This window comes from Astyanax mexicanus, chromosome 23 (genome assembly GCF_023375975.1).
Source record: "Astyanax mexicanus isolate ESR-SI-001 chromosome 23, AstMex3_surface, whole genome shotgun sequence".
In the NCBI taxonomy this organism is placed as follows: Eukaryota; Metazoa; Chordata; class Actinopteri; order Characiformes; family Acestrorhamphidae; genus Astyanax; species Astyanax mexicanus.
The window spans coordinates 28,713,718-28,741,089 of NC_064430.1; the positions used below are offsets into that span (position 1 = coordinate 28,713,718).

Genomic DNA, 27,372 nt, shown 5'->3' on the forward strand with positions numbered 1-27,372 from the left:
GAAGTGGGCAGTCTCGCTATAAAAAGCAGCTCTGATTACACATACAAACTGTAATATAAATGTTAATATTATGTCAGCGTGCCGTAAAGGGTTTATAATGTTAGTAAAACTTTATTTTTCGCATTAAAATTAATTTAAATAGCTTTAAATTGAATAAAAATGCCTGAAACACGTAAAGAAACCCGGAGCCGGTGAGGATCAGCTGTGCGCGTCATCAGTCTGCGACAGTATCCAGCATGGCCGCGCTGTGAGACTGAGCTCAGCAGCGGAGCGGAGAGCAGTTCTCGTTTTAAAGCTTATTTTAATATTAAACAAACAGATTATTAATTTATATCCTTTATTAAAGAGCGGATAATCAGTGCAGTCATGTGTGAGGTGGATGAAGAAAACAGCGGCTGTTTACAGAGCATATCTGTACCGGCGTGAGTTCAGCACTCTGATGATTATTATTATTATTAAACTAACTTTTTATATTATTATATCTTTTCATGGGACCGCACTGAAGATATGACACTTTAATACAGTGTAAAGTCTTTATGAGACATGTATAAAGTACTATAGATTTGAGTATTCAAAAAATGACTTGAGTAGAAGTTAGAGGTTTTTTTTTAACCCTTTTAGAGCCTGCATCCATTGCGCATGACATTTAACTCAGGCCAATGATTTTTGTCAGTTGTCTGACTGACATTACACCACTAAATCCTAAACCAGGGGTGCCCAAACTTTTTTTGTTGGAGGCCAGAGGCAGAAATATATTTGAAGTCACGGGCCACACTCTGTAATTAAACAAATAATGAAATATACCACTTTAAATAATACTTTTTTTTCCTGATTATTTCATTTACACACCATTTTACTTGACTTACTATCTTTATCTTTGACAGTGTTGTGTAAACTAAGATTTTTCAAATTGATGTTTAAGGTTATGTCTCTTAATATTAAACTTTTAGACTCTTTGGCCCATTTTTCTGCGCTAGAAATGCGCACCCTCTCCGCTTTTAGACTCTTTGCCCTGTTTTTCTGCGCTAGAATTGCGCACACTCTCCACTTTTAGACTATTTGCCTCGTTTTTCTGCGCTAGATATGCGCACCGTCTCCCCTTTTAGACTGTTTTGCCCCGTTTTTCTGCGCTAGAAATGCGCACTCTCTCCGCTTTTAGACTCTTTGGCCCATTTTTCTGCGCTAGAAATGCGCACCCTCTCCACTTTTAGACTCTTTTGTCCCGTTTTTCTGCGCTAGAAATGCGCACTCTCTCCGGTTTTATTGGCTCTTTCCTGAACTTAATTTTAAAATCAATATTTTCCTGAAAACAAATCAAACGGTTCATGTCCTCCAAACCTTTAGTTTTCGTTATGTTTGTTTAGTTTTTACGTCTATTTTCAAACATGCAGAATTTGGTTTGATTCTCTGTTACTGATCTACAATTATTAGGTAAAGTAGAGAGACAACAGGCAGCTTCTCCAAGTGTCCTGTAGGAGATTTCAAAGTCCTTACATTTTCAGAATGTAAATAACGTATTTTACTGCAGAAAAAAGAGGTTTTGTATCACCTACACCAGGACCAGTCATGTTAACAACTAGGCTGTGACACAAAAGTCACAATATATTGATGTTGACAGTATTTATGTGACTGTAAACATTAACTAAATATGTTTTTTTAATGTTGTTAAGGCATTAATAAAGACATTATACCATGGATAAAGTGCTCATACATATGTTAATACATCACTAACCAAAAACAGGTATATATTGTGAATTATGTGAAGTATTACAGTACTGGTCTATAATCCAACCCTATACTATAAATCCTTCAGCACTGTTTTTAAAACTATGCTCTATAAACAAATAATAGAATTGGTTTCACATGGAGTTACTGTATATATCCTTAGTGTAAATATGTCTCATCTTCCTTTTACACACATATTTGCAGGGTGTGTAAGACGTGTGTGAAGTGTAAGGAGAACACGGCTGTGTTGATCATCCGAGTGGGCGATGCCTTCTGCAGGTCAGTGCTAACCAATCAGCTTCTGCATGCTGGAGTTAATTATCCAAGCTTTTCTCACTGCTTTTAAACCAGAGCTGGGCAACATGACAGTATTTTATTGTATCATGATAAATTTTATATTGTAATGATGCACATCTTTGAGTAAAGTACCAGTCAAAACGTTGGACACACCTTTAGTTTACTGTTTTTTTTTTTCATTATTTTAAAATGTTCTGCACAGTAGATTAATAGTTAAGTCACCCAGGCTATAAGGAAAATTATAAAAGTATTTACAAAACAAAAATAGTGTTAAAAAAAAAAAAGAATATGTTTTATATTTTAGATTCTTCAAAGTAGCACCTCTTGTTTAGATGACAGCTTTGCACATCTTGGCTGGATTTTCTCTGTCAGCTTTATGAGGTAGAGTCACCTGGAATTAGAGAGAGAGAGAGAGAGATTTTGTCTGATTTCTCTTGATAAATTATCAGTACATTTGTTGGCTTTAGTGTGTTTAATAACATGAATTCAACTACACTTGTCCGAACTTATTGATTAAAACGTTTATTTTTTTTTTTTAGAAGAGAGATGTTATTCTGTGCGCAATGCCGCACGCGCTGCGCCAAGCACTACTTTGCGTGCCTGCGACATTTTAGAGCCTGGACGAGATTTTAATTAATGAATTAATATATTTAATATTTTAATAAATTTGCCCTGGTGATAAGAAATGAATGCTAACATATAGCTTTTTATTTCTGTGTATTTCAAATGTTTTAAGTTTTATATAATTGACGGGCAGCACCACACACTGACAATGTGCTTTATTCCTCAGATATAAAAATGAAATTCAGTTAAATTATAGCAAAGTTAACTAAAATAAATTTATGTTTAGTCAAAGTTATTTTCTCTTTTAATTTTCCATTTCAAAAACTCATTTAAGTGAGAATAAGCATCTGTTGAAATTCTTAAACAGCAGAATGCCTGTCTGCTATATTAAGTTAGTTATTTAGTCTGTGTACTAAACATAAATATAAATCCTTATAACTGACAGAAATAAATATAACTAATAATAATTTATAGTTACTGTACAGATTTTTAAGTATATTTTATTTTTATAGTTGATTGCTGAAGGCTGTGGGTGAGCTTTATTTTTCTGTGATGGTATGGGGTATTTTCTAGCGCAGGGTGATCAATCGTGCAAAGTTTTTTCCGCCACCAAGATAGAAACACGCCAGAAATTTACCTAAACACACATCATTTCCAGACCACCACGCCCATCAGCGTTTATATATTCCAAAAGTCCAACGCGTGCAAGGCGTAAAAATAGACTGTTGACTGGGTGTACGATGGCAACGCGCCACGCTACATGCCTTGCGCGGGGTGTACGATAGGGCCCTTTGTCTGTATGCGCCAAGTAAAAAAAAGGTCATTCAGCTGCTAAAGTAACGTGCAGTAACGGGGTGTCGGAAATGTTAACAACGTTATAGTTACAGTCAAAATAATTTGTTAGATTACTCGTTACTAAAAAAAAAAAAATAACGGCGTTAGTAACGTTTATTTCAACGCCGTTACTCCCATCACTGGTAGTGAAGAGGTGGAGTTACAGGTATATACAGTAAATAGAGAATATTTGAGTAATGTTCTAATCCATATTATGAGAAGCAACAACTACTTAAAGTGTAGTCGCAAAGACCATTAAAAACATTAGGATGAAACTGGCCCTTATCAGGACCACCCCAGGAAAGGAAGAGCAAGTGTTTCCTCTGTTGTACAGGATAAGTTTATCGGAGTTACCATCCTCAGAAACCGCAAGTTAACAACACCTCAGCTGCTTCACAGAGTATTTTAGATTGTTTAACACTTTTAAGTTACTACATGATCTTTTATGTGTTCCTTCATAGTCTGGATGACTTCAGTACTCATTTAAGATGTAGGGAAAAATACAAAATAAAAACATTGAATAAAAAGATGTTGTACATTGTGAAATTTATCAGTGGTTAAAAACACATGGACTAACAGAACATTTAATTACAGAAAGTGTAATTAGTAGTGAGGTCAAAGTTTACATGTGATGAATCTGATAACTTTAATGCAATTTTTTTTATGGTTAATGAATGGTGACAAAAGTTTACATAGCCTGTTGATGCATTGTTTTTATGCTAAGTTCAGAAGGTAGATCATTTTTTATCTTTTCTAAAGGTTGCACACACAAACAGACACATTTACTTATATTATGTAATTATTGTTATATTATAATACATTAAATATTATTATACAGTTAAAGTAAAAGACTCGTCTAAAAAGTCTAAATTATGGAATAATGTTGTGATTAATACACTTTTTGCAAAAAAGTGAAAGAACAATTTGCACCAATAATGTAAATACATTTTTCCAATCTAACACTGATCCTTTTATTTACATTTAAAAGTAAAATTCCAATTAATCACAGAATTCTGTTGTGATTATTTGTTCATTTGTTTAATTAATTTACACCACTAGTAATTAATCTTGTTCAATTAGATGAAGTTCATTTTATTTTGAATAAAATAAAATAATAAATACAATAATTAATTTCAATAATTTTCAATAATCTGCTGCTACTAATGCATTTGGTTTGTGTGTAAAAATATAATTCTAAATTTTGTCCATCATTAAAACTTCTTTCAATATCAAGATACAATATTTTTACCGTATTGCCCAGCCCTATATCAAACAACAGTCTGATATCAGGACTGTCTGATCTACAGTCTGACCTCTGGTCTCTGATTCAGGAGCTGCTTTAAGGAGTACTTCGTCCACAAGTTCCGGGCCATGCTGGGGAAGAACCGGGTCATCTTCCCTGGAGAGAAGGCAGGCGTGAATATTACAGATTTAACTGAGATATAAACTAATAACTGCTGTGTTCTGACTCGACTCACTGAAGCTCTGGGTGTTTTACTGCAGGTTCTGTTGACGGTTTCTGGCGGGGCGGCATCCAGCTCCATGCTGGCACAGGTTCAGGAGGTAGGAGATCTCTGGGTGAAAACTGTCCAAAGTTTTTTCTTATATATATATATATATATATATATATATATATATATATATATATATTTTTTTTTTTTTTTTATTAGGGTATATCTAAATACCCATAATTAAAAGCTTAGTTTTAAGTAGATGAAGTGTGATTTATCACGATTAATCACCAAATTCTGTTGTGATTAATCTAATTAATTTATTTAATCAATTGACACCACTAGTAATTAGTTGTGTTAAATTGGATTAGCACATTTACAATAAAAAAAGTGACCGTAGTATTATAAGCAAATAACTTGTGTTTTTAAGAATCAGAATGTGTCTGCATGTGAAAATATGATGATTAATATTGAGTACTGTAAATAATTATTTAAATATTGTAATACAGTATAATACAATCAATTTTCTCAGATTTCTGTGACAAAAAAAAAATCGAATTAATAAATAAGAATAAGTACACTACATGGACAAAAGTATTGGGAAACCTGTTTAATCATTGAAATCAAGGGTATCAAAATAGTTTATGCTGCTTTTGTTGGAGTAACTGTATCTACTGTCTAAAGAAGACTTTCTACTTGATTTTGGAAGTATATTGCTGTGAGGATTTGATTGTTTTTAGCAACACTAGCATTACTCAGGTCAGGATTCTGAAAGTCCTAAACTCATCCCAACCAAAATAGCACAGATCCACTGCTCCATGCTGGAGGGATTTATACCCCTTTATAGCCCTTTATAGGTTCATGTTTGTTAATCTGCTCTAGATAGTTCTATTCTATTGGCAACACCCTCGGAATTTGCAAAAAGCATGTACTAATTCTCTTAATTAATCATGGGTGTGTTTTTGGCATAACGTGAAATAAACCAATCAGTGTGTCACTTGCCATTCCCTTTAAGAGCCAGGTGTGCTCTGACTTTGGCAGATTGCTATTTTAACAGTGCAGTGCTTCTGCGCTTCTCAGCAGAGGAAACTGACCTGCTCGTTTATGCTGTGAAGGTGTGCAAGCAGCTTTTTTACAGGAACATTTACAGAAACAGCAGTGTTATTTTATTCTGTATTCTGTTTACTCTTGACGTAAAGTTGGGTTTGTGCTCTGCTGTGAATCCATGTGTGTGTAACAAGCAGGACACATGCCAAGAGAGTAATGAACGTCTGAGTGTTGATGACTGTGTAGGCTGTATTCAGTCAGTAGTGCACCTGTGTTTTCTGTTGCCAAGATAGCAATACACCAGAAATGTACCTAAACACACCAAAAATTTCCAGACCAACAAGCTAATTGGTGTTGATATATTCACAAGCACTGTCTGTATTTAAACGACACATGTGGAAGGCCTAAAAAAAAAAAAAAATGATCACAGGGTGTAAGATTGCAATGACCTACAACGCGCCTGCACAGTGTGTAAGCTAGACTGTTTCCTTCTGGTTTGGCTCTTACTCAATTTTTTAATTTATTTATTTATTATTATTTTTTTTTTATTGTAGGGTTTAGGTCGAGATGCACCCAAGAAGTTGAGATTCATACCTGCCATTATCTACATAGATGGTAATTATATTCCAGTCTTTTTTGTGATCAGTGACGAGCAATGATGGCCATCTATTCACAGCTAGGAATATTGTTAAGGTATTTGTAAATGTTTAAGATATTGCAAATGTTTAAATATTAAAAAATAAATGTTTTTTATATATGAAATAGGGAATAATAGTACTGTAATATTTCACCTGCTATACAGGTTACTATCTTTGTGCAGTTTAATTCCTTTAGTTTCCTTAAGTATGACTCTGAACACAGTACTAAGTACTAAGTCTCAAACATCATCCTGTTTAGACACTAAGTCTTATGTTTATTAGTAAAAATTGTATTATACAGACAGGCACTATTTGCACTATTTAACTATACAGCTTGCTATGTTTGGTGCTATAAATGAATACTGATAATTTAACGTTATACATCATTAAGATTTTCATATTGTAAAGTATCATATATTTCAATTAATTTCAAGCATATTTAGAAATATTTTATTTTTTAGTCAGATCACCCAGACCTAATCACAGCACAACATTCAACTCATTTAATGTGTTTCTACTTTTTTTTTTACATTGTCAAATTAATATAGAAGACTATATTAAAGCTATACAGAAACACAAAGTAGCACATTTATCTTTGAGGTCATCAGGTTTAGAGCAGGATTCTGGAGGACAAACACTTTTTTACTGTTTACTACAGTTTACTACAATTCCGTATGTGTCCCTCAATTTAATATTAATCTACAATGTGGAAAATAAATAATAAAAAAAAAGTATTAAAGAAAAACATTGAATGAGCATTGAATTTCCAACTTTTGACTAGCACTGTATATAGTAACATCAGTTCCTACTGAATTAATAATGGATAAAAGCAGATGTACACAGTCAGTAAAGTGATCCTGAATCCAGTTTGTTTGGTAATGTGTACAGAGGGGGGTGTGTGTGGTCAGGATCCTGAGGAGAGGGAGGAGACTGTCGCTCGGTTGGAGACCATCTTCAGGAAGACTGGGTTCCCTTACCACATAATCTCCCTCGAGCAGGTAACTGTGTTTAATATCTAAACCCAAAAATCAGTGTTTCAGAAACTTAGAATATTATATAAAACCAATTGGTACTTTAGGCAGTGTGGGCAGTGTGCCAAGTCCTGCTGGAAAATGAAATCCGTATCTCCATAAAAGCTCTCAGCAGAGGGAAGCATGAAGGGCTGTAAGATTTTGTGGGAAAACAAAACTGCACTGACTTTAGACTTGATAATAAAACACAGTGGATCAACACCAGCAGATGACATGTCTCTCCAGACCATCACTGATTGGTGGAAACTTCACACTAGACCTCAAGCAGTTTGGACTGTGTGTCTCTCCACTCTTCCTCCAGACTCTGCTCCCTTGATTTACAAATGAAATGCAAAATTTACTGATAGTCAATGGTTGTCTCTTCCAACCTTTTCCTTTATTGTGTTAGTTCTACCAGCAGTCCCAAAACAAGCCATAGTTTTAGCCAGAGCCTGCTAGAGTAGTTAAACAAAATGTTTCACATTTTGTACATTTCATCTCACCTGCTTTTAGCTAGTTTTCCATTTCACTGCGACGACAGTTACATTCAGAGTAAAAGAAAAATGCAGCTATGCAGTTACAGCATTAGTACAAAGACAGTTTGGTTTATTAAATAAAATGCTAGAAATACAATTTAGATTTTTCACCCTTTTATCCAATTAATATTTGATTAATAAAAAAAAATAATTATGTTAATTTTCCGGAACAGCAATGCTGCTCCCAGGTCATATTGACCTGGTGCATGTTTACCATCCAAAAGAAACCAAAAAAAATCCTAACAAGCATTGTAAAAAAATTTTTTTACTAACTCCATTGCTAATTATTCTATCAATATTTAGTGCAGTGATGTTCCTTACCTCTAACAGGTAATGCTTCAATTAGAATAATTCAATAATGTTCCATAAAAATACATGTTCATACTTTTTCACTATTTTATTACTTTTGAAAGACCTATATAAAACACATTAGTTCTACATAACATTGAAACATAACATTGTAATTTTGTTTAAGTTTTTGTTTTTGCAGGGGTGTTTGCAAATATAAGAGATAAACCGTTTTAATATAATGTTGATTACACTAATTAATGCAAGCAGAAGAAGTTTCATACTGAAAAAATATTTTCATTTTTTTTTTTTTTTTTCACCCATAACATAACAGGAGTGTAGAGCTGGGTGATTTATCGATTTTGTAATTATATTACAATTGGTTGTTTCTGGTTGCACTTTAACCACAAAGAGAAAATTTAAATGAAAACAAAAAATTAAAACTTGTTTTTAACCATTTCTTTATCGTCTGTAGTTTGATTTTCTTTTTAGTAGGGGGAAAAAATCGATTAAAATCTAAAATCGGATAAAAAAAAACATCGAATATTTTTATTTTGTGCCATATCGCCCAGCTCTACAGGAGGGTTAAAGAAAAATGCTGAAAAAGAAATGCTGCCACATCTCTCTTTTTTTTTTTTTTTATTAGTAAGGGTTTGTATTGCTCAAATTAATATTTGCAGACCTCTTGCCTATTCGTCTCAGACCTCCCCTCGAGAACCATGGCTCTAGATAATGTTTTCCATGAAACTTTTTAAATGAAACTTTAGTCTGTCTGCTGCTTTAGCATCATCATATCGGTCAGACACAGATACCTTCTCCTGTAGAGCCGTGACCCTGAATCTGCTGTGATCTGATTACAGTATAATCAGACGTTACTCCTCTCCCTGTTTGTTACTGCTTTGATCTTTGAAACATTATCTGTCGAGCCTCATAATTTCATCTTATCTGGAGCTGAAACTCTTCTTGTGGCTCATTTCAGGGAATTGCGTCATCTTGTCCATTATCTCCTGCGTTCCCAAATGGAGTGCTTTGATGTTTGTGCGCAGTTGTTGCTATTAGCGTTAAAAAAAGCTCATGTCTGAAAGGCATTCGTGTTTAATGACAGGAATATGAGTCTGAATGTTATTTTGAGGAAGGAGGGGATTGAAAGTTTAATATGCATAAATAAAAATAATGAGTACCTAATAATTAAAATTGGTAAAGTTGAAAAAGTGCTGGACTTAACACAATAAAGTGGTAAATAACTTTATATACCGTATTATAAGTATATAAAGTAGTATAAGGCGCACTATCAATAAACATATATATTTTCTGGTCTAGATTCATACATAAGGCGCTCTGGATTAGTCGGAACAGGGGTGTAGCCCTGTTTTTCTTCTAATTCAGCAGGTCAAATGCTAAGCTAAATTATTTAAACAAACTGTAATTCCTAAACATTTCGGATTAATTAAGTCAAGTAATTATGTTAATCTACACAGATTTCTGTCCTGAAAACTGTTTATTTAGGTAAGTAAAGCGCTTCCATTTACTTACAGTAAGCTTAGATTTACAGAGCAGTAGCATTAGCATTAGTGGCTAACCGCTAGCAGTTAGCAGCTAGTGCCAACTGACAGCGCTACACTGAGCAATCCTGAGTGTTCTGGTATGCCAGGGCAATATTAATTAGCGGTTCGTCCCACGTAGCTTGTTTTAACACAGTAAATTCACAGAGTACATTCTGATATACTCACCTCTGAATGGTCAAAGAGCTAGCTCTCAGAACGATTAGCGGCTAATGCTAATAATGCTCCAGCAGTGCTGTCTGGGGTAAGCAGCAGGCTACAGTCCGATAATACTCACCTCTAGACAGCTAGAAAGAGAGAGTGCTTAGCGCAGTTAGCAGCTAATGCTAATACTGCTGGAGAACTAAACTGACACACTTTTGAAAATGCTGTACTTTAGCGGAGTGACTTTACTGCTCTTTAATACCTGACTGATAAAATTTATGCATAAGGCTCACCGGATTATGAGGCACACTGATGACTTGGGGGAAAATGAAAGGATTTTAAGGACCACTACTGTTTTCAGTAGGAAATGATAAAATGATCAGGAGTATCATCAGATATTAAGGAAACATCTTGAGTAAAAGCACTGGCAGCTCTTGTCAGCAGGGCTTCAGCAGTACATTCCTATTTTAAGTGTTCACTCCGTCCGGGGGGTTCAGTTTTGTCCTCTGTCTCTGCATTTTGCTCGTTCCCCAACACTTACCCCACGCCCGAGGTTGCCAGCACCCACACTACACTACAGCGATCGGTGCTGCAGCAAAGGAGCTAGTTAGCAGAGCTTCCTCAGTTAAACCTCAGCTGCTACACAGCTTAAAAAGCCTCAGCATGTCTCAAAAAAGCTCAGTGACCAAAGAAGGAATATAACAAGAGTGAATACTGGCAGTGAGTTTGAAAGGTGGAGAGAATTAAAAAGACTACAAGACAGTAATGCGGCAGTAATGCGGGGTAAAATAATAAGAAAATTAAAGAAAAAACTTGTGTGTCAGAATTGGAACAGAAAATAAAATCATTAGAAACTGCCTATGCTGCTTCACCACAAGAACATATAATTAACACCCTGCGGAAATTAAGATTGGAACTAAATGAAATCATTGATAAAAATACACAATTTATGTTGCAGAGGCTGCGTTTGGAAAACTTCGAGCATGGAAATAAATCTGGAAAATTCCTGGCAAACCAATTAAAACTAAATAAAGAAAAAACAGCTATTTCTTCAATTAAAGACTCTGTTGGTAACATTACTCATGACCCACAAGAAATTAATTACAATTTTAAAGACTTTTATGAGGCATTATACTCATCACAGATGAATCCATCTGATGCTGACATTGAAGAATTTTTGAAAAATACAAATCTACCTAAACTAGATGAGGAACAGGTTATGACTCTTGATTCACCTTTTTCATCTTCCGTATTCTTTAAAGCAATACAGGATCTCCCCAATAATAAAGCTCCAGCTCCAGATGGCTTTCCTGCAGAGTTATATAAAGAATTCTGGTCTGTGTTAGAACCCATTTTTTTTAGAATGGTCACTCAAATCAAGAAGGACCGCATAATATCTCCAAACATGAACTCTGCCAACATTACCTTGCTTCTTAAACCAGGCAAAGATCCAACACTCCCATCCAGCTATCGCCCAATTTCGCTTATAAATGTAGACCTTAAAATAATTTGCAAAGTTCTTGCAAGGAGGTTAGCAAAAATCACTCCATCCATTATACATTCGGACCAAACAGGTTTTATCAAAGGCCGGCACTCAGCCGATAACACACGTCGACTAATAAATGTAATAGATTACTGTTCCATTAACAAATTAGAAACCATAGTTGTCTCTTTAGATGCAGAGAAAGCATTCGACCGGGTAAATTGGACATTTCTGTCAGCAGTTCTAAATAAATTTGGATTTGGTCCATCCTTCATAAACTGGATTGAAACATTATATAGCTCTCCCAATGCACGGGTTAGGACAAATTATCTTATTTCACAAAGCTTTAGTCTGCAGAGAGGCACCAGACAGGGCTGCTCGCTCTCTCCCTCACTTTTTGTATTTTTTATTGAACCACTAGCAGCAAAAATACGACAAAGTGTAGATATTAAAGGAATTCAAACAGAAAATACAGACCATAAGATAAGCCTTTATGCTGATGATGTATTACTTTTCCTTAGGGACTCACAAACTTCTCTGCTAAAGACAATCACACTCATAGATAAGTTCTCATCTGTATCAGATTATTCCATTAACTGGAGTAAATCAACAGTTCTACCTCTGAATTGTACATTTCAGAGCACTACTTCACTACAGTCGGGCAACATTAAATATTTAGGTATACATTTTTCCCCCAAGCTATCAGACCTGATACGATTGAATCATATTCCTCTACTAAAAACAATAGAGGACGATCTCACACGATGGAATTCTCTACCTATATCTCTTATTGGGAGAGTTGCTACTGTAAAAATGCTGATTCTACCTAAAATCAATTATTTGTTTTCATTAATCCCTAATAAACCTCCTGCTGCTTGGTTTAAGTCATTAGACTCAAACATTTCAAAATTTTTATGGAAGAATAAAACATCGAGAATAAGTCTGAAGACTTTACAGAAGCTAAAATGCCATGGTGGTCTAGAACTACCAAACTTCTATCACTATTTTTTAGCCAATAGATTGCAATATGTTACAAGTTGGATTAAAACAAACCCTTTAGGCAGCTCATGGCTGGACCTAGAACAAACACTCAGTGGAAAAGTGAAAATCTCTGACTTACCTTTCATTAGCTCCAGTATTAAACACTATAGCTGCTTTAAAAGCCTAAACATAAACACCACTCTGACAGCTTGGTGGGAATTTTTAAAGATAGCTAAGTCTTCACTAATACCATGTAAAAGGACACCCATTTGGAACAACCCAGATATATGTCAGAAAAAAACAGTTATTAATTTTTCACAATGGCAAGAGAAAGGAATTAAGAATTTAGAACATGTTATACAGGAGGGGACCTTTATGTCATTTGAAGATCTTATTTCAAAATACGAAATTAGCAGTAGCAAATTTCTGGAGTATCTACAATTGAAGTCCATTATACAAGCAAGATTTAATTTAAATAATCTAACATTAGAAATCCCAGTATTGATAAAATAGTTCATGAATCTCTATACTCCTAAATTGTTATCAAAAATATATAAGTTATTATCCAAAATTAATGATTCAATATCCCTCCCAATTACAAAATGGGATCGAGATCTCTCCATGAACCCAGATAAGAACTTTTGGACACAGATATGTTTAAACAATTTCAAAATGACGAAAAGTCCAAATTTACAACTCATACAATACAAAATTCTCCATAGAACACATTATACAGGGCATAGAAGGTTCCAAATGGGCCTTAGAGAAACAAATATATGCACTAACTGTTCGGGCAATCATATTGAGAATTATATACATGCTTTATGGTTTTGCATGCCTGTTCAGAGATTCTGGCAGATGATATGTGAAGACTTATCTACCTGGTTTAATTGCAATATCCCAGCTTCACCCAAACTATGCATTTTAGGTGATGTAAGTGAACTAAACATGGAAACAAATATATTGCACATAGTTCTCACTGTCTTATGCATCGCTAAGAAAACTATCCTCATGAAGTGGAAATCAAAAAATGATTTATGCATAAATCACTATAGAAATTTACTTTTAGACCACATTAGTCTGGAAAGAATGTCTGCAACCTCAAAAAACCAATTGGCTACATTTGAATCTCTCTGGTTCCCACAGATCAGCTCCATCACATGATGGGGGTGGGCGGCTGTAGTCGTGTCTCCTGGTGCGTCCGGCAGGTGGCTGGGGGGGGATCGGGGGATTCGGGTGTCTGATGGCTCTTGGACTGGGGACGGTGGCTGCCGCTTGGTGATTTCTGTGTGCGGGCCCTGGTTGTTGGTGGGGGGGGCCTAGATGTATGCTCTTGTGGTCTTCGGGTGTGGGTCTTGGGGGGGCCCATGGTGGTGGGTGCTGGCCCTGTCCGGTTGGCTGGGTTCCCCTGTGGCGGTCGGGGTGCGGAGTCCGGGGCCCTGGTGCCCGTGGGCGTCTGTCGCCTGTTTGGGTCCCTCCCTGCGCTGGGGAGGGTCTATGCCTCTCTTGGGCGCGCCGTCGTGGAGGGTGGTGGTTTGGTCCGTGTTGGGGTGTCTGGTTGGCATTCCGGGATTCTGGGTGCCCTCCCTGTGGGGAGGTAGGGGCGCTCAGGTGGGGAAGCGGCAGTCTCCCACTTAAGACCGGTTGGTCCTGGGCTCAGGACCACTGTGTGTGTATGAGAAAGAGTGGGATGTTTATTGTAAATGTGTCTGTGTGTGTGCGTGTGTGTGCGTGTGTGTAATATCTGTTGTCTTTTGTATGTGAGTGGGGATGTGTGTTTATGCTGTCTTGCAGAGCGGCGGTGTCCTGGGGCCGTAGCCGCTCTACACCCTGGACTTGCCTTCCCTGTACTGCGGTTGGGTGTATGGAACTGGGTGCCTAGTGAGCCAGCAGTAGTTGGCTCTCTTCCTCCGGGGGGTAGTCCTCTGCCCCTCGGTCCTTTCCTGGCCCTTCCCCGACTCCTACTCAGTTTAACATCACATTACACATACAAACTCATCATACAGCTTACACACATCATATTACACATAGGGTTTTGGGGGGCAGGTGCTCCCTGCTCCTCAATTTTATTTCGCATTTTAGACATTGAGGGCCTTTGGGGGGGGCAGTGTGGTTGGGTGCTGTTATTCAGTTCTCATATTACAGCTGTCCCTCCAATTTTAATAGCACTGTAGCTTTCATTCATTCTTCTCATTATACACATTCATATCACTGCAACATGCTGGGTGGGGGGAGGAGGGGGGTCAGGTCTTCTCACACCCTGGTTTTGTGCACCCTGCCTGGGGTGTGGGTCGGGTGGTTGTTCGGGGCCGGGTTGGCTGCTTCCCTAGGTTGCCGCTGGCTCGGTACTGGTGCCCGCATGCCCGCATTAGGTGTCTATGTATGTTCTGTGTGTGTGACTGGTGTGCGTGACTGGTGTGTGTGACTGGTCTGTGAGTGAATGTGCACGTGTGCGACGGGTGTATGTGTGACGGATGTGTGTGTGACGGGTGTGTGAATGTGCATGTGTGCGTGAACAGTTGGTCCTGGGTTTGGGGCTGACTGAGCATGGACACCTGTGGGACATGGTTGCGGAGGGCGGGTTTTTGCCCCCCCTACCGCTCCACGCTGCTCTCCGACGATCGTCACTGCCGTTCCTGGGGGGGTGGGTGTCCGTGGGTCCCTGGGTGCGTGGTCGGATGCCCTAATGTGGTCTCTGGCCCGCCCCCTTGGTGGCCGTGGCCTGGGGGTGGTTTAGGCCCCCTTGGTGTGGGGGGGGGGGGGGGGCTGGACCTGCCAGGTGTCGGGCTGTTCCCGGGTGCTTGGGGTCTCGGGGCCGCTCGTGCAGGGGGTGCTGGCCTGCCGGGGGGGTGGGCTGCTTGCTTCCTTTGGCTCTCTGGACTGTTGCTCTTTGCCATGGGGGCTTCGTCTGGAGTCTCCCCCGTCCTCATCTGGGGTGTGCGCATGGTTACCATCGGGATGTGTGGCCGCGGGTCTTCTGGGCTCCTAATGGGCTGTGGATGGTCTGTGTCCACTGGGTTCTTCCCTATCTGCCTCTGGATCGCAGGGGCATGGTGGCGGTTTCTTGCCTCCATTGTGGTAGGCATTTCATGACATAATCCGTAACACATGACATATTTTTGCAAAAAACAATAGAATAGAAGTAACTGTGCGTGTGTATGTATGTATTTATGTGTATGTATTAATATGTATGTATATTTATGTATGTGTGTATATGTATAAGCATATGTATAGTTAGATATGTGAGTATGTGTATGTATGTATGTATGTTTGTTTATTTTATGTTTATTTTATTTTATTATTATTATTATTTTTTGTTTGTTTGTTTGTTTTTTGTTTAGTTTTTTTTTTTTTTTTTTCTTTTCTTTTTCTTCTTCTTGTACCCCCCTCCTGTACCTCACACTCCGATCCTTCCAACCCTGAACTCCCACAACTATATCCACACAAAATATATATATATATATATATATATATATATATATATATATATATATATATATATATATATATATAAAAATAATAATAATAATAAAATATATAAAAAAAAATAAAATAATAATAATAATAATAATAATAATAAATAAAATAAATAAATAAATAAATAAATAAAAATAAAGTATTAATTGTCCTCCGAAGAGGGGGGGTGGTGGTTGGGCAAAAAAAAATAAGACTACAAGCCCCGACGCTCCCTCGTGTAAAATACACGTCAATATAATGCCAAATACGGGTGATAGAAGAGTTTAGAATTGCTGTCTTTCTCCTCTTTCCACTCGCTCATACTTTAAGTTCTCTGCCTCTCCTACTAGTATAAACTTTGCGTAGATTGTGTAAATTCAGCCTGCTGAATATGGCAACCCGAGGTAGCTTCGTGTGTGGGGAGGAGTGGGCGGGGCAGACTGCTCTCTGTGGTGTTTTGAAATTCGACAGCTGTAGCCATTTCACACACTCGCTCTCAGTTCCTACAGAATGTACCTTTAAGTGTGCCACATAGTGCAAAAAAATACGATACCCCACATAATCCCAAACATCTTTAGCCCATGCCTGGCATAAGACATTATGGTGCATATGGGTTTATTTGTTTATCTGCTCCAGGTGGTCCTATTGTATTGGCAGTACTTCTCGACCGGGACTAGACGAGCTGTGTTGGTGCTTTTGCACTTCTGTTTTCAGAGAAAGTTGGTCCTAAGCTGAATTATCAGAAGGGTAATCACAGCTGATTAACAATAATGTGTGTGTGTGTGTGTGTGTTTGTGTGTGTTCAGGTGTTCAGTCTGCCCAGCTCTGTGCTGGAGCCCGTGCCCGGCGGTGCCCGGCATCCAGGCGGTGATTATAAAGCCGCAGTGGATCAGTACATCCAGCAGAGTAAATTAAAGCAGAAGAGAGGAGAGGCCTCAGTGGAGGAAGCCCAGGATTCACTGACCCGTCTCAACATCTACTCTCCACCCAGCCCAGAGCACACCCAGACCCTGCAGAGACTCTTCTCCACCCTAAAGACCCTCACAGCCAAGGAGGACCTGCTGCAGACCCTCAGGTGAAACTTACAGTCATAGACGTGTTCAATAAGTATCTGCCCCCTTACAGATTGCTTTTGTTTTGGGATTTTTGTCAAATTAACATAAAAAGCACTCTTTATGATTTCATTTATGAAGGAAAAAAAACTATCCAAACCAACCTGGCCCCGTGTGAAAAAGTATTTGCCCCCTTAACCTCATAACTTGGTTTATTTCAGACACATTGGAAAACCTTTTTGCAGTGGTGCAACTTGTTTGTTTGCTTTGGATAACTGTCCTGCTGCAGAACCCAAGTTCGTTGCAGCTTGAGGTCATGAACAGGTGGCCGGATATTCTCCTTCAGGATCTTTTGGTAGACAGCAGAATTCATAGTTCACAGCAAGTCTTCCAATTCCTAAGGCAGCAAAACAGCCCCAGACCATCACACTACCACCACCATGTTTTACATTCAATAGATTTTCTTTTTTCTGAACCAGATTTTATGGGACACCCACCTTCCAAAAAGTTATATTTTTGTCACATCACTCTAGGGATAATCAAGATGTTTTAAGGCAAAATTGAGAAGGTTTTCGTCTTGGAACTTGGAACGTTTTTGTATTATTAAATCATTGACACTGACCTTAACTGAGGCAAGTAAGATCTGCAGTTCTTTAGATGTTGTTCTGGGTTCTTTTGTGACCTCCTGAATGAGTTGTCCATGCCCTTTTGGAATAATTTTAGTCGGCCACTTTTTCACCAAGGGCTCAGGTTATATTTGCCTGATATTAAAGTTTGTTTGATAAATTGAAAAAAGGTAAATATGACAAAAATGCAAAAACATAATAAATCTATAAGTGGGCAAATACTTTTTCACACCACTGTATATATGGTGTGGTTATCCCCAGTTGCAAACTTCAGTATAAAACCCCTAGTATTGAGCTGTAGAACATTGGGACTAGGCCTGTCATTATACGTATTTTTATATAATATATTTTCCCTAAAATTTTCCCTAAAATTAATGTATGCCTTTGTTTGAATATTGAATGTTTAAATATCTATTAAAATTATATACTTTAAATGTAATATATATATATATATATATATATATATATATATATATATATATATATATATATATATATATATATATATATATATATATAATTTTATTTATTTATTTATTTTTAAATTTTTTTAAGACAAAGTCAGCATATGTGGTCAGTTATGTTAATGGGCTCTCCATACTAAGTAGACTGAAGTGGAAATGTATTCTGTGGAATATTGGTGATCCATCCAATACTATTATCTGTGTGTGTGTGTGTTTTTGTGTGTTTGTGTGTGTTAGGCAGCACCTGATTCTACACACTGCTCGAACCCACGGCTACTCCAAGGTGATGATGGGGGACAGCTGCACTCGTCTGGCCATCAAACTGCTCACTAACATCTCTCTGGGACGAGGAGCGTCTCTGGCCGCGGATACGGTAAGAACTCTCACCACAGACTTCCGCAGGTCACTTCATACACCCTGTGCTAAATACACTACCAGTCAAAAATTCGGGTACCTTAAATGCAGTGGTTTTTCGTTATGTTAAAGGTCTCATTCCTTTGTTTTTTTATTTATTCATTTTTTAAATGTCTAGTTGTGGTCTCTAGTATAATTAAATGCCCTGGGAGTCGTTTTTTTGTGAAAAAAGTGCTCTGGTTCTGGTGACAGAACTGTTCTAAACATACATCTACCTCAATATCTCAATTGTACTTCACTGGTGGTGTTTTTCCTCCATAGACAAATTCGAACCATTTGTTACTTAACTCTGAATTACTGGGAAAAGCATATAGCACTGATGTGTTATTCGCACAAATAACACAGGAACAAACTGCATGCTGTTCCTAGCGCTGTTAGCTCCTATCTGACGAGACGGCGTCGCTGCCCGACTTCAGCTCTGTCTGTGGGCGGTCGCACGCAAAGGTGGGCGGGGCCACGAATACTAATTATCGGGTTGATGTAGACACAGTGTTTTTTGAATATTTTCTTTTACTAGCTACTGCAGGACAGAATCAGCACACGACCCATTCCACCCAGAGACAGCTATCCAAAAATCTTCACATACTTCAAAAATAAATGGCAGAATGAATGGGACAGTAAAACATTTAACAAACTGTATGACATATAGGAAAAAGTTGGACGAACCTACACTAGAACGGACAGTCGTCTACACCAAACCATCCTTACAAAATGTAGAATCGGACACTCCATGTTGGCGCAACCAACATCTACTAATTAGAGAAGATGCTCCAACCTATCATCTTTGTAAAGACAGACTTACTATAAAACACATTTTAATGGACTGCAAACCACTGCACTCAGATAGATTGAGGTTTTTTAATGAAAGTGAGATGCCAAATGTGCTTAAACGGCAGCACCTGAAAAAATGATAATTTTTTGACTTTTTTTTTAAATATAAAACATCTTTTATAATTGTTTTTGTATAATTTTTTTAAAAACTCAGTTTGAAGAACTGACTTAAGTACCGCCGTAAAAATGACCCTTGTGTTTTGGCACGGCGTTAACCCTTGTGTGGTGTTCATATTTTGTTACTCGTTTCTTATGTTACTTGTATAAGCAATATAAACAGCTTACATGGTTAATATTTGCCCTTTACCTTTCTTATGTTACATTTCTTTCAAAAAGTGCTACTCTTTTTTTATTAGTTTTTTCAATAAAATGTAAAAGAAAATGAATTAAACTCAAGATATGAGTAGAAAATAATAATAATAATGTTAATTAGCCCTTGGCCAAACATACTGTATGTAATATAAATGTGTAGGGGGGGGGGGGGGGTGTACAGTTTGTGTGAAAATGTGTTTTGATATATGTTTTTCACAAAAAATGAGCCAATGCCAATGAGTTTGAGTTAGAAAAAATATTTTTTTAGTATCATTTGATGAAAAATGAAAACGGGTCCCACAGACCCGAACACCACACAAGGGTTAAAATCCTACTCAATCAATCAACTATCTACTGCAGACAATGGAAGTTTCTTGTGCAGCATCATATACAACTCAGAGAGACCTGTTGTATTTTTACAAACAACAAGAAAAATGGATTTTAGTGGAAGCATTGTAGATTATTACTAAAGTCATCCAAACTATGAAGAAAAATGTAATCACTGTTTGGTGTGTTTTATTTTCAGGGTTTCTCGGACTCTCGTTATGGAGATGTGGTGGTCGTGCGACCAATGAGGGATTACTCTTCCAAAGAAATCACTTTCTATAACAGGCTGTTTGGAGTGGAGTCTGTTTTTACCCCCAGTCTGGACACTAAGGTGAGAATCTACTGTAGCTGGGGGTCTCCTGCAGTGATGAGACTTATTATCCTTTAATCTCTTGCATTTATACTGAATAATTTACTGTATAATAACTAGTTAAATCATTTAAATTTAAAAAGAAAAAAAGAGGGTTTAAAGTTTTGCAATTCTGTGTATCCATTCTCAGAAACATAGTACTGTATTTTTCGGACTATAAGGCCCACTTAAAATCCTTTAATTTTGCCAAAAATCCTCAATTCGCCTTTTAATCCAGTTCGCCTTATGTATGCATGTGCTGGTGCCCTTTTTTTTTTTCTTTTTTTTTTCCTCAGCCAGCGTACTATTTGGGGTCTCACGATTTTCGCAAATGGCGCAGCACACTGTAGCCCACTCCGCGGACATTGTGACTGATCAAAGAGCAGCCCTTTCTCCAGAGAATGTGGACATTCTCATCTTCTTAAAGAAAAACTTAAAATTTTTTAAATAACAGTTGTTTTGTCTAGACTCAAATATGTTAGTAGTTGTGGTACCTTAGGGAGCATCTTTCTCTCAGATAAAGTTAATAATATATCTTTATTAAAGAAAAAAACACTTGTCATTCTCAGGGACCAAAAAAGTCTTAAAGTCTTATTTTTCATGTTTAACTGTTATAGTAGGATTGAGTTCAGATTGTTAAGGCTCTAATTGTTCTATTATTTTGTACATGACTGTTCCTGTATTTTTTTATTATTTATTTTATGTTGCACATTGCTGTTTTAATAGTGCACACTGCTACTACCAAAAAGGCCACTAGATGGCATTACATATATATCTTAATTAATTTATTTAAATTTGACCATTAGTGCTTAATGTGGTGTATTACAGATCACTTGCATCACTTTGCATCACTTACTGTATATCAAGCCCACCTTTTGAAATAAGATTTTGTAAATTTGATGATTCAAACCAATGACTGATCATAGACTAATCTAAAACTGGCATAGGCCTCTCTGCTGTATAAAAAAAAAAGAAAAAAAAAAAAAAAGAAAATCGAGAATCGAATCGAATTGTGACCCTAAAATCGGAAATAAAATAAAATCAAGGATTTAGAGAATCGTGACACCGCTACTCATTATGTACGTTTATCATCACTGTGGTGTAATTTAAATTAATCATCCACTGCTGCACTGAAATTCTAACCAAAAGTGGCCACCCCCTGGTCATCATGCAGAATAAGATGAATATCGGCTCACTGTTGCCAGATTGCAACAAATTTTGTCTGGAAACCACTGTGGCAAACAGTGACCACTAAGGAAATACGTTTTGCGTTTTTGTGTATCTGTTTTTTTTCCTCCTCAGGCTCCAGATAAGGCGAGTATCCAGCGACTGACTGAGAGTTTCATCATCAAACTGCAGGCTGACTTCCCCTCCACTGTTAGCACCATCTACAGGTAGCTATAGCTCATTTATTTAAGGCTGTTTGTTGCCATTATGTTGTCTTTAATTCACTGCTGCTCACTTTTTGTGCTTTAACTCTGAACCAAAAAAAAAAAAGCAGATATAAAAGGTGCTGGGAATGTGACGTGGACCAAAGAACCAAAATTTGGTCTGAATCAGCTAAACCTGGGTTCAGTTTATTTACAGTGTGGAGACACTTTTTTTTTAATGGTTTGGAACTTACAGACCAATTACAGGACGTTGAGGCAGGTTATCATCAACTGTAAACAATAAAAGAAGAAAAAGAATGGCTGTTGTGCAGAGAGGCAGAATTCAACACTTCACTGTCCAGACCATTCTACAAGCCAGTCAGTGTAAACTAGTGGGAGACTCCGTCACATAGTTGATGATGACAGGATGAAATAAAGTCCTTTAATGCGTTCAGTCACTAAAATTCAGTGTGAAACCGAAACTAGCCTGACTAAATGTACAGTATACAGTTTTACAAACGCATGAAGCTTGGTTCAGTCTGGAAGTTTCTTAAACGAGCTGCACCTAAATCCAAAATGTTAAAATTTAATTTCCATTGATCATGGATTTTTCGCACTGTAAGGCACACTTAAAATCCTTTAATTTTCTCCAAAAATCGTCAGTGCGGCTTTTATTTCAGTGAACCTCATGTATTCATTTTACCAGTCAGGTATTAAGGAGCGTTATACTGGAGTTTCAGTTCAGTACTCCAGCAGTATTAGCATTAGCTGCTAACCACTCAAAGCTTTAGCATTTTGGCCATCTAGAGGTGAGTATTATCTGCCTGTAGCCTGTAACACTAAGCACTGGAGTTGTTAATGTTAATCTACACAGATATCTCTCCTAGCATTAGCATTAGCGGCTAACCGACAGAGCTAGAAAGCTAATGCTAATGCTCCAGCTCCAGCGGAAATCTGGAAATCTAATCTTACTGTACTCACCCAAATAAACAGTTTTCAGAAGAGAAATCTGTGTAGATTAACATTCAGCACTTGTTTAAACTTGTCTGACTCATCTGAAATGTATTGTAGGAATTACAGTTTTGTTTACCTAGCTTAGTTTAGCTTAGCTTAGCATTACAGGCCACCTGATGGCCAACTAGAAGGAAAACTTGGCGACACCCCTGTTCCTACTACTACATACTAGTGTTGCATAAAATGTGCTTTATAATCCGGTGTGCCGCCTTATGTATTAAAATAGAACAGAAAATAGACGTTTATTGATAGTGCAACTTATAGTGCTAAAAATACGGTAATTTCACTGCCAACTTTCATTGTTTCTCTCTGTAGAACGAGTGAGAAGCTCCACACAGCCAGTTCTCCTCAGAACTCCAGTGCTGAACCTTCTGCCAAGTGTCTCCTCTGTCTGTGTGCTGCCGACACCAAAGCAGGTGAGTAGCAGCTCTGACTCTCAATCTCAGCCTTCAGCAGCTTTACTAGCGTTCACTAACACTCACTGTCTTTATAGAAGAAGCTTCTGCGTTCCAGGCCACCCTGCTGTCTGAGAGGCTGTCTGTGGGCAAGGCCCAAAGTGACCCCGCCCACTCAAACCCCGCCTCCTCGAACCCCGCTGGGTCCTGCTGTCAGGAGCAGGGATGTGGGGCTGGAGGCTGCTGCTCTACATCCAGGTACATCTATAGAGCTGGGTATCACCACTGATTTACTGAATTGATTCGATTCAGATTCACAGTATCTCGATTCAAGTAGATTTCATATTCTATTTTAATTCAATATCAATTAATTTCAAAATATTTTAGTTTTAATTACAGGTTTTATTCAGGTATGAAAGGAATTTTTTTTTTACAGAACTAATATTGTAATTGTACAAGAACACTCAACCTACCAATAGAGCTGGGCGATATAAAATAAAAAAAAAAAATAAAAAAATCAGATTTTCGATTTAAAAGATTTTTTCGTCTACTAAAATCTCCTAAAAGTCGCTAGAAGTTGCTAAATGACGTCGTCGCTAATTTGCATAATACATGTTTTTGAAGCTGTAAAGGATTAACATTGTGTGAGAGGGCGGGAGGGAGAGAGGGGCGGGGCTAAGCTCAGGGGAGCGTCGGTGGTGAAAATTAAAACTCAGAAAAAAAAAAACGATTTTCATAAAAACACATCGTCCTTAACTGTAAATTCGAATTAATCGATAAAAACGATTAATCGCCCAGCTCTACCCACTATTATTAAAAATGTATAACCTGCACAAGGCACTTTGCGATATTCATCTCTTTCTTACACCCCACCAACAGCCTATTTTCACACCTGTGATCTGCATAGTTTAAATAGTATCATTTAAGTGCTTGTGAATATATCTGCACTGATAGGTGTGGTGCTCTGGAAGTGAGGTGTGTCCAAGTAAATTTCTGATGTATTGCTATCTTGGCAAGGGAAAACACAGGTGCACCACTGACTGAATACAACCTAGACAGGCATCAGCAGTCAGACGTTCATTGCTATAAATTTTGCATTACTCTAATACTGTCATTATATCATTGCATTCCAACTATTAGCTTTTTCTTTGTCTGTTTATCACCCACACTACATTTACCCACTACACTACGCCAGCTACCGAACACTAACACGACTATATATTCTTTTTCATGTCTTTCAGGATACCTGCACCTACAGATCTGAAGACTCTCCTGTGTTACAGCTGCAGACTGACTATCAAAGACCTGGTAAGTTAAACACAGCAAACCTTCACCAAATATAATGTACAAGGTTTTTGCATGCCAGCAATACGGCACCTCACAAATGTGTATATACTGTATTTTTCACACCAAAAATCATGAGTGCGCCTTGTAATCCAGTGCACCTTATGTATTCACAAATTGAGTGCAAATTTGAATCAATGACCAAACATTGTTTAAAAGCCCATGTGTTGATATCGGGCTCTGAGCCGCAGGGAAACTCAGAGACGTCACAGAGCTCTCCTCAGACACTGGATTATTATACTTCAGAACAGAAAACTGAGAAATAAAGCAGTAAAACAAGTCTCAGAAAGTTACAGTGTAAGAAACTTTGAAAGAGGGATTATTATTGATTGTTTTCCACAATGGATTACTCACAGATTCATACCGGAGAGCAACGTTGCTGCAGTTTTTACAAATAGAAGGATTTCTTTCTAGAGCAGGGGTGTCCAAACTTTTTTTGTTGGGGGCCAGAAGGAGAAATATATTTGAAGTCACGGGCCACAGACTCTGTAATAAAACAAATAATGAAATATACCACTTTAAATAATACATTTACCTGATTACTTTCATTTACACACCATTTTACTTGACTTACTATCTTTATCTTTCACAGTGTTGTGTAAACTAAGATTTTTCAAATTGATGTTTAATTTCATGATGTATCTTAATATTAAACTCCTTAATTACGGCACCTTGCTCTTTTTTCTGCGCTAGAACTGCGCACCCTCTCTGATTTTAGACTCTTTGTCCTGTTTTTCTGCGCTATAACTGAGCGCTCTCTCCGCTTTTAGACTAATTGTCCCATTTTTTTTGCGCTACAACTGAGCACTCTCTCCGTTTTTAGACTTTTTGGCCCGTTTTTCTGCGCTATAACTGCGCACTCTCTCCGCTTTTAGACTCTTTGGCCCGTTTTTCTGCGCTAGAAATGCGCACTCTCTCCGCATTTAGACTCTTTGGTCCGTTTTTCTGCGCTATAACTGCGCACCCTCTCCGCATTTAGACTCTTTGGCCCGTTTTTCTGCGCTATAACTGCGCACTCGCTCCGCATTTAGACTCTTTGGCCCGTTTTTCTGCGCTAGAAATGCGCACTCTCGCCGCTTTTAGACTCTTTGGCTCGTTTCTGACACCTAGCGTTCAAACTTTGAATCTCACATTATAAAAACCTGCTTAACAGCGAGCCAACTTTCATTCTATTTCTAAAATAACTCGCGGGCCGCTCCAAAAAAGGAAAGCAGTTTGGACACCCCGTTCTAGATCTTTTAAGCCTGGTGCTGATTGGGTTCGAGTACAGTTACTAAACAAATTAGGTATTGCACTATTTTTAATGAGGTGATTTAATGAGTATTAAGAATTTCTTTTAGTATCAGTATACCATGCAACACTAAATGCAAGCCATTTTCAAGCATTTTTCTATTGGTCAGTTCTCGTACATATATGTCAGAGTTTGTTCATATTTCATGGTGTAGCTCAGAATTTGTGGAAGGTGCTGCAGACTGTAGTGTTGTAGTGATGGGTTTAAACTCCTGAAGGTAATGAAGTGAGGCAGCTCTGCTGATACAGGAGAAACCTGAAAGCATGCAGTGCAGAGTTACACTGTACTGAATTAGCAGGACCGGGACTAATCTGGGTTTGTGTTGTAGATCACAGTGGAGGCTCTACCGCACTACATCACGTCTGAAGCTGAAAAACGGCAGAGGAGGTGAGTAATAGCTTTTCAACTTATTACAGAATCATTAATCCTGAATTTCCTGGATTTAGAATTTATAAAAATACAGAATTTGAACTGTTTGTTTTAACTAAAATATAGATTTCAATATAGAAATATAGAATTCAAATGCCGGGATCTGTTTTGTCATCATCATCCTTACAGGCAAATCTTCCAATTATCAGCGTCTTGGTGTTTTTTTTTTGTTTTTGGTCTATTTACCACTCAGTGTTGGTATAGTGTAATGGACAAATAACTATCAGTATTAAACTAGTGCATCTCAAAAAATTTGATTATCATTAAAAAGTTACTTTATGTTAGTAATTCAGTTAAAAATGTGAAACTCATATATTATATAGCTGTATTAAACACAGAGTGATCTATTTTAAGCATTTATTTCTTTTATTGTTGATGATTATGGCTTACAGCCAATGAAAACCCAAAAATCAGTATCTCAGAAAATTTGAATATTATATAAGACTAATTGGTACTTTTGTCAGTGTGGGCAGTGTGCCAAGTCCTGCTGGAAAATGAAATCCACATCTCCCCAAAAGTTATCAGCAAAGGGAAGCAACATTATGACTTGACTGAAATAATTACTTTCGATACGATACCTGCCTAAATATCTCAATATCGATATGAAAAATATATAGCAAAAATATATGTATATACATTTTTTTAATTAATAAGAAAAGACAAAAACAGAAAAGATTAACATTCAGAAGATCAGAAGACGTGTTTGGGCACTGGTGGGTTTAGATAGTAAATAAAATGGCTTTAAATGATAAAGATTTAAAATATGCATGAATTTAGAAAAATTGGTGGAATTTCCCTTTATTTAAACAGAATCTCTCCTGTTTCACTCCACAGAGCTCAGATGAAGGAGGAGATAGGCGAGTTCCTTCTGGATGAAGACGAGGATGCAGAATAGCAGCAGTCCTGTGGACCTGATGTGTGGTGGGTGTGGGTTTCAGTGGGATGTGTACAAATATTTGGAGGTTTTATTTACACCGTGTATTCTTTCTTTAAATGCTGCTCGACCAACCTGCTTTATTTTACTACAATTTTAATTTAATTTTTATTTTTAATGTAATTAAATTCATTGTAAAGATTAAAGTCCAGTTGTTTTAAACAGCATGTTGTGTTTGTGTGGTGAAGGATGATGAAGCAATAC

The 27,372-nt window shown here is 37.4% G+C and overlaps 1 protein-coding gene across 2 annotated transcripts; it reads left to right on the plus strand.

The window, feature by feature from the left end:
* Positions 1-220: 220 nt before the first annotated feature.
* ctu2 (cytosolic thiouridylase subunit 2 homolog (S. pombe)) lies at positions 221-27,335 on the plus strand. 2 transcript variants are annotated; one of them, XM_022665130.2, is made up of 15 exons: positions 221-422; positions 1,930-2,004; positions 4,752-4,830; positions 4,924-4,983; positions 6,473-6,533; positions 7,445-7,554; positions 16,823-17,091; positions 18,396-18,531; positions 20,242-20,373; positions 21,694-21,785; positions 23,091-23,191; positions 23,269-23,428; positions 24,412-24,478; positions 26,134-26,192; positions 27,069-27,335. In XM_022665130.2, exons 1-15 carry the CDS (start codon positions 367-369, stop codon positions 27,127-27,129), a joined length of 1,518 nt encoding a protein of 505 aa, XP_022520851.2. In that variant the 5' UTR covers positions 221-366; the 3' UTR covers positions 27,130-27,335. The 2 variants fall into 2 exon arrangements, with proteins under 2 accessions (XP_022520851.2, XP_022520852.2); XM_022665131.2 differs by having other exon boundaries at positions 405-422; positions 4,728-4,830.
* The last annotated feature ends 37 nt before the right edge of the window (positions 27,336-27,372 follow it).

Excerpts from the sequence above, each read along its gene's own strand:
- ctu2 (XM_022665130.2), top strand. The coding sequence starts at position 367 with ATGTGTGAGGTGGATGAAGAAAACAGCGGCTGTTTACAGAGCATATCT. Across the intron at positions 7,555-16,822 it reads ACATAATCTCCCTCGAGCAG|GTGTTCAGTCTGCCCAGCTC; the intron begins GTAACTGTGTTT and ends GTGTGTGTTCAG. Across the intron at positions 23,192-23,268 it reads TGCTGCCGACACCAAAGCAG|AAGAAGCTTCTGCGTTCCAG; the intron begins GTGAGTAGCAGC and ends CTGTCTTTATAG.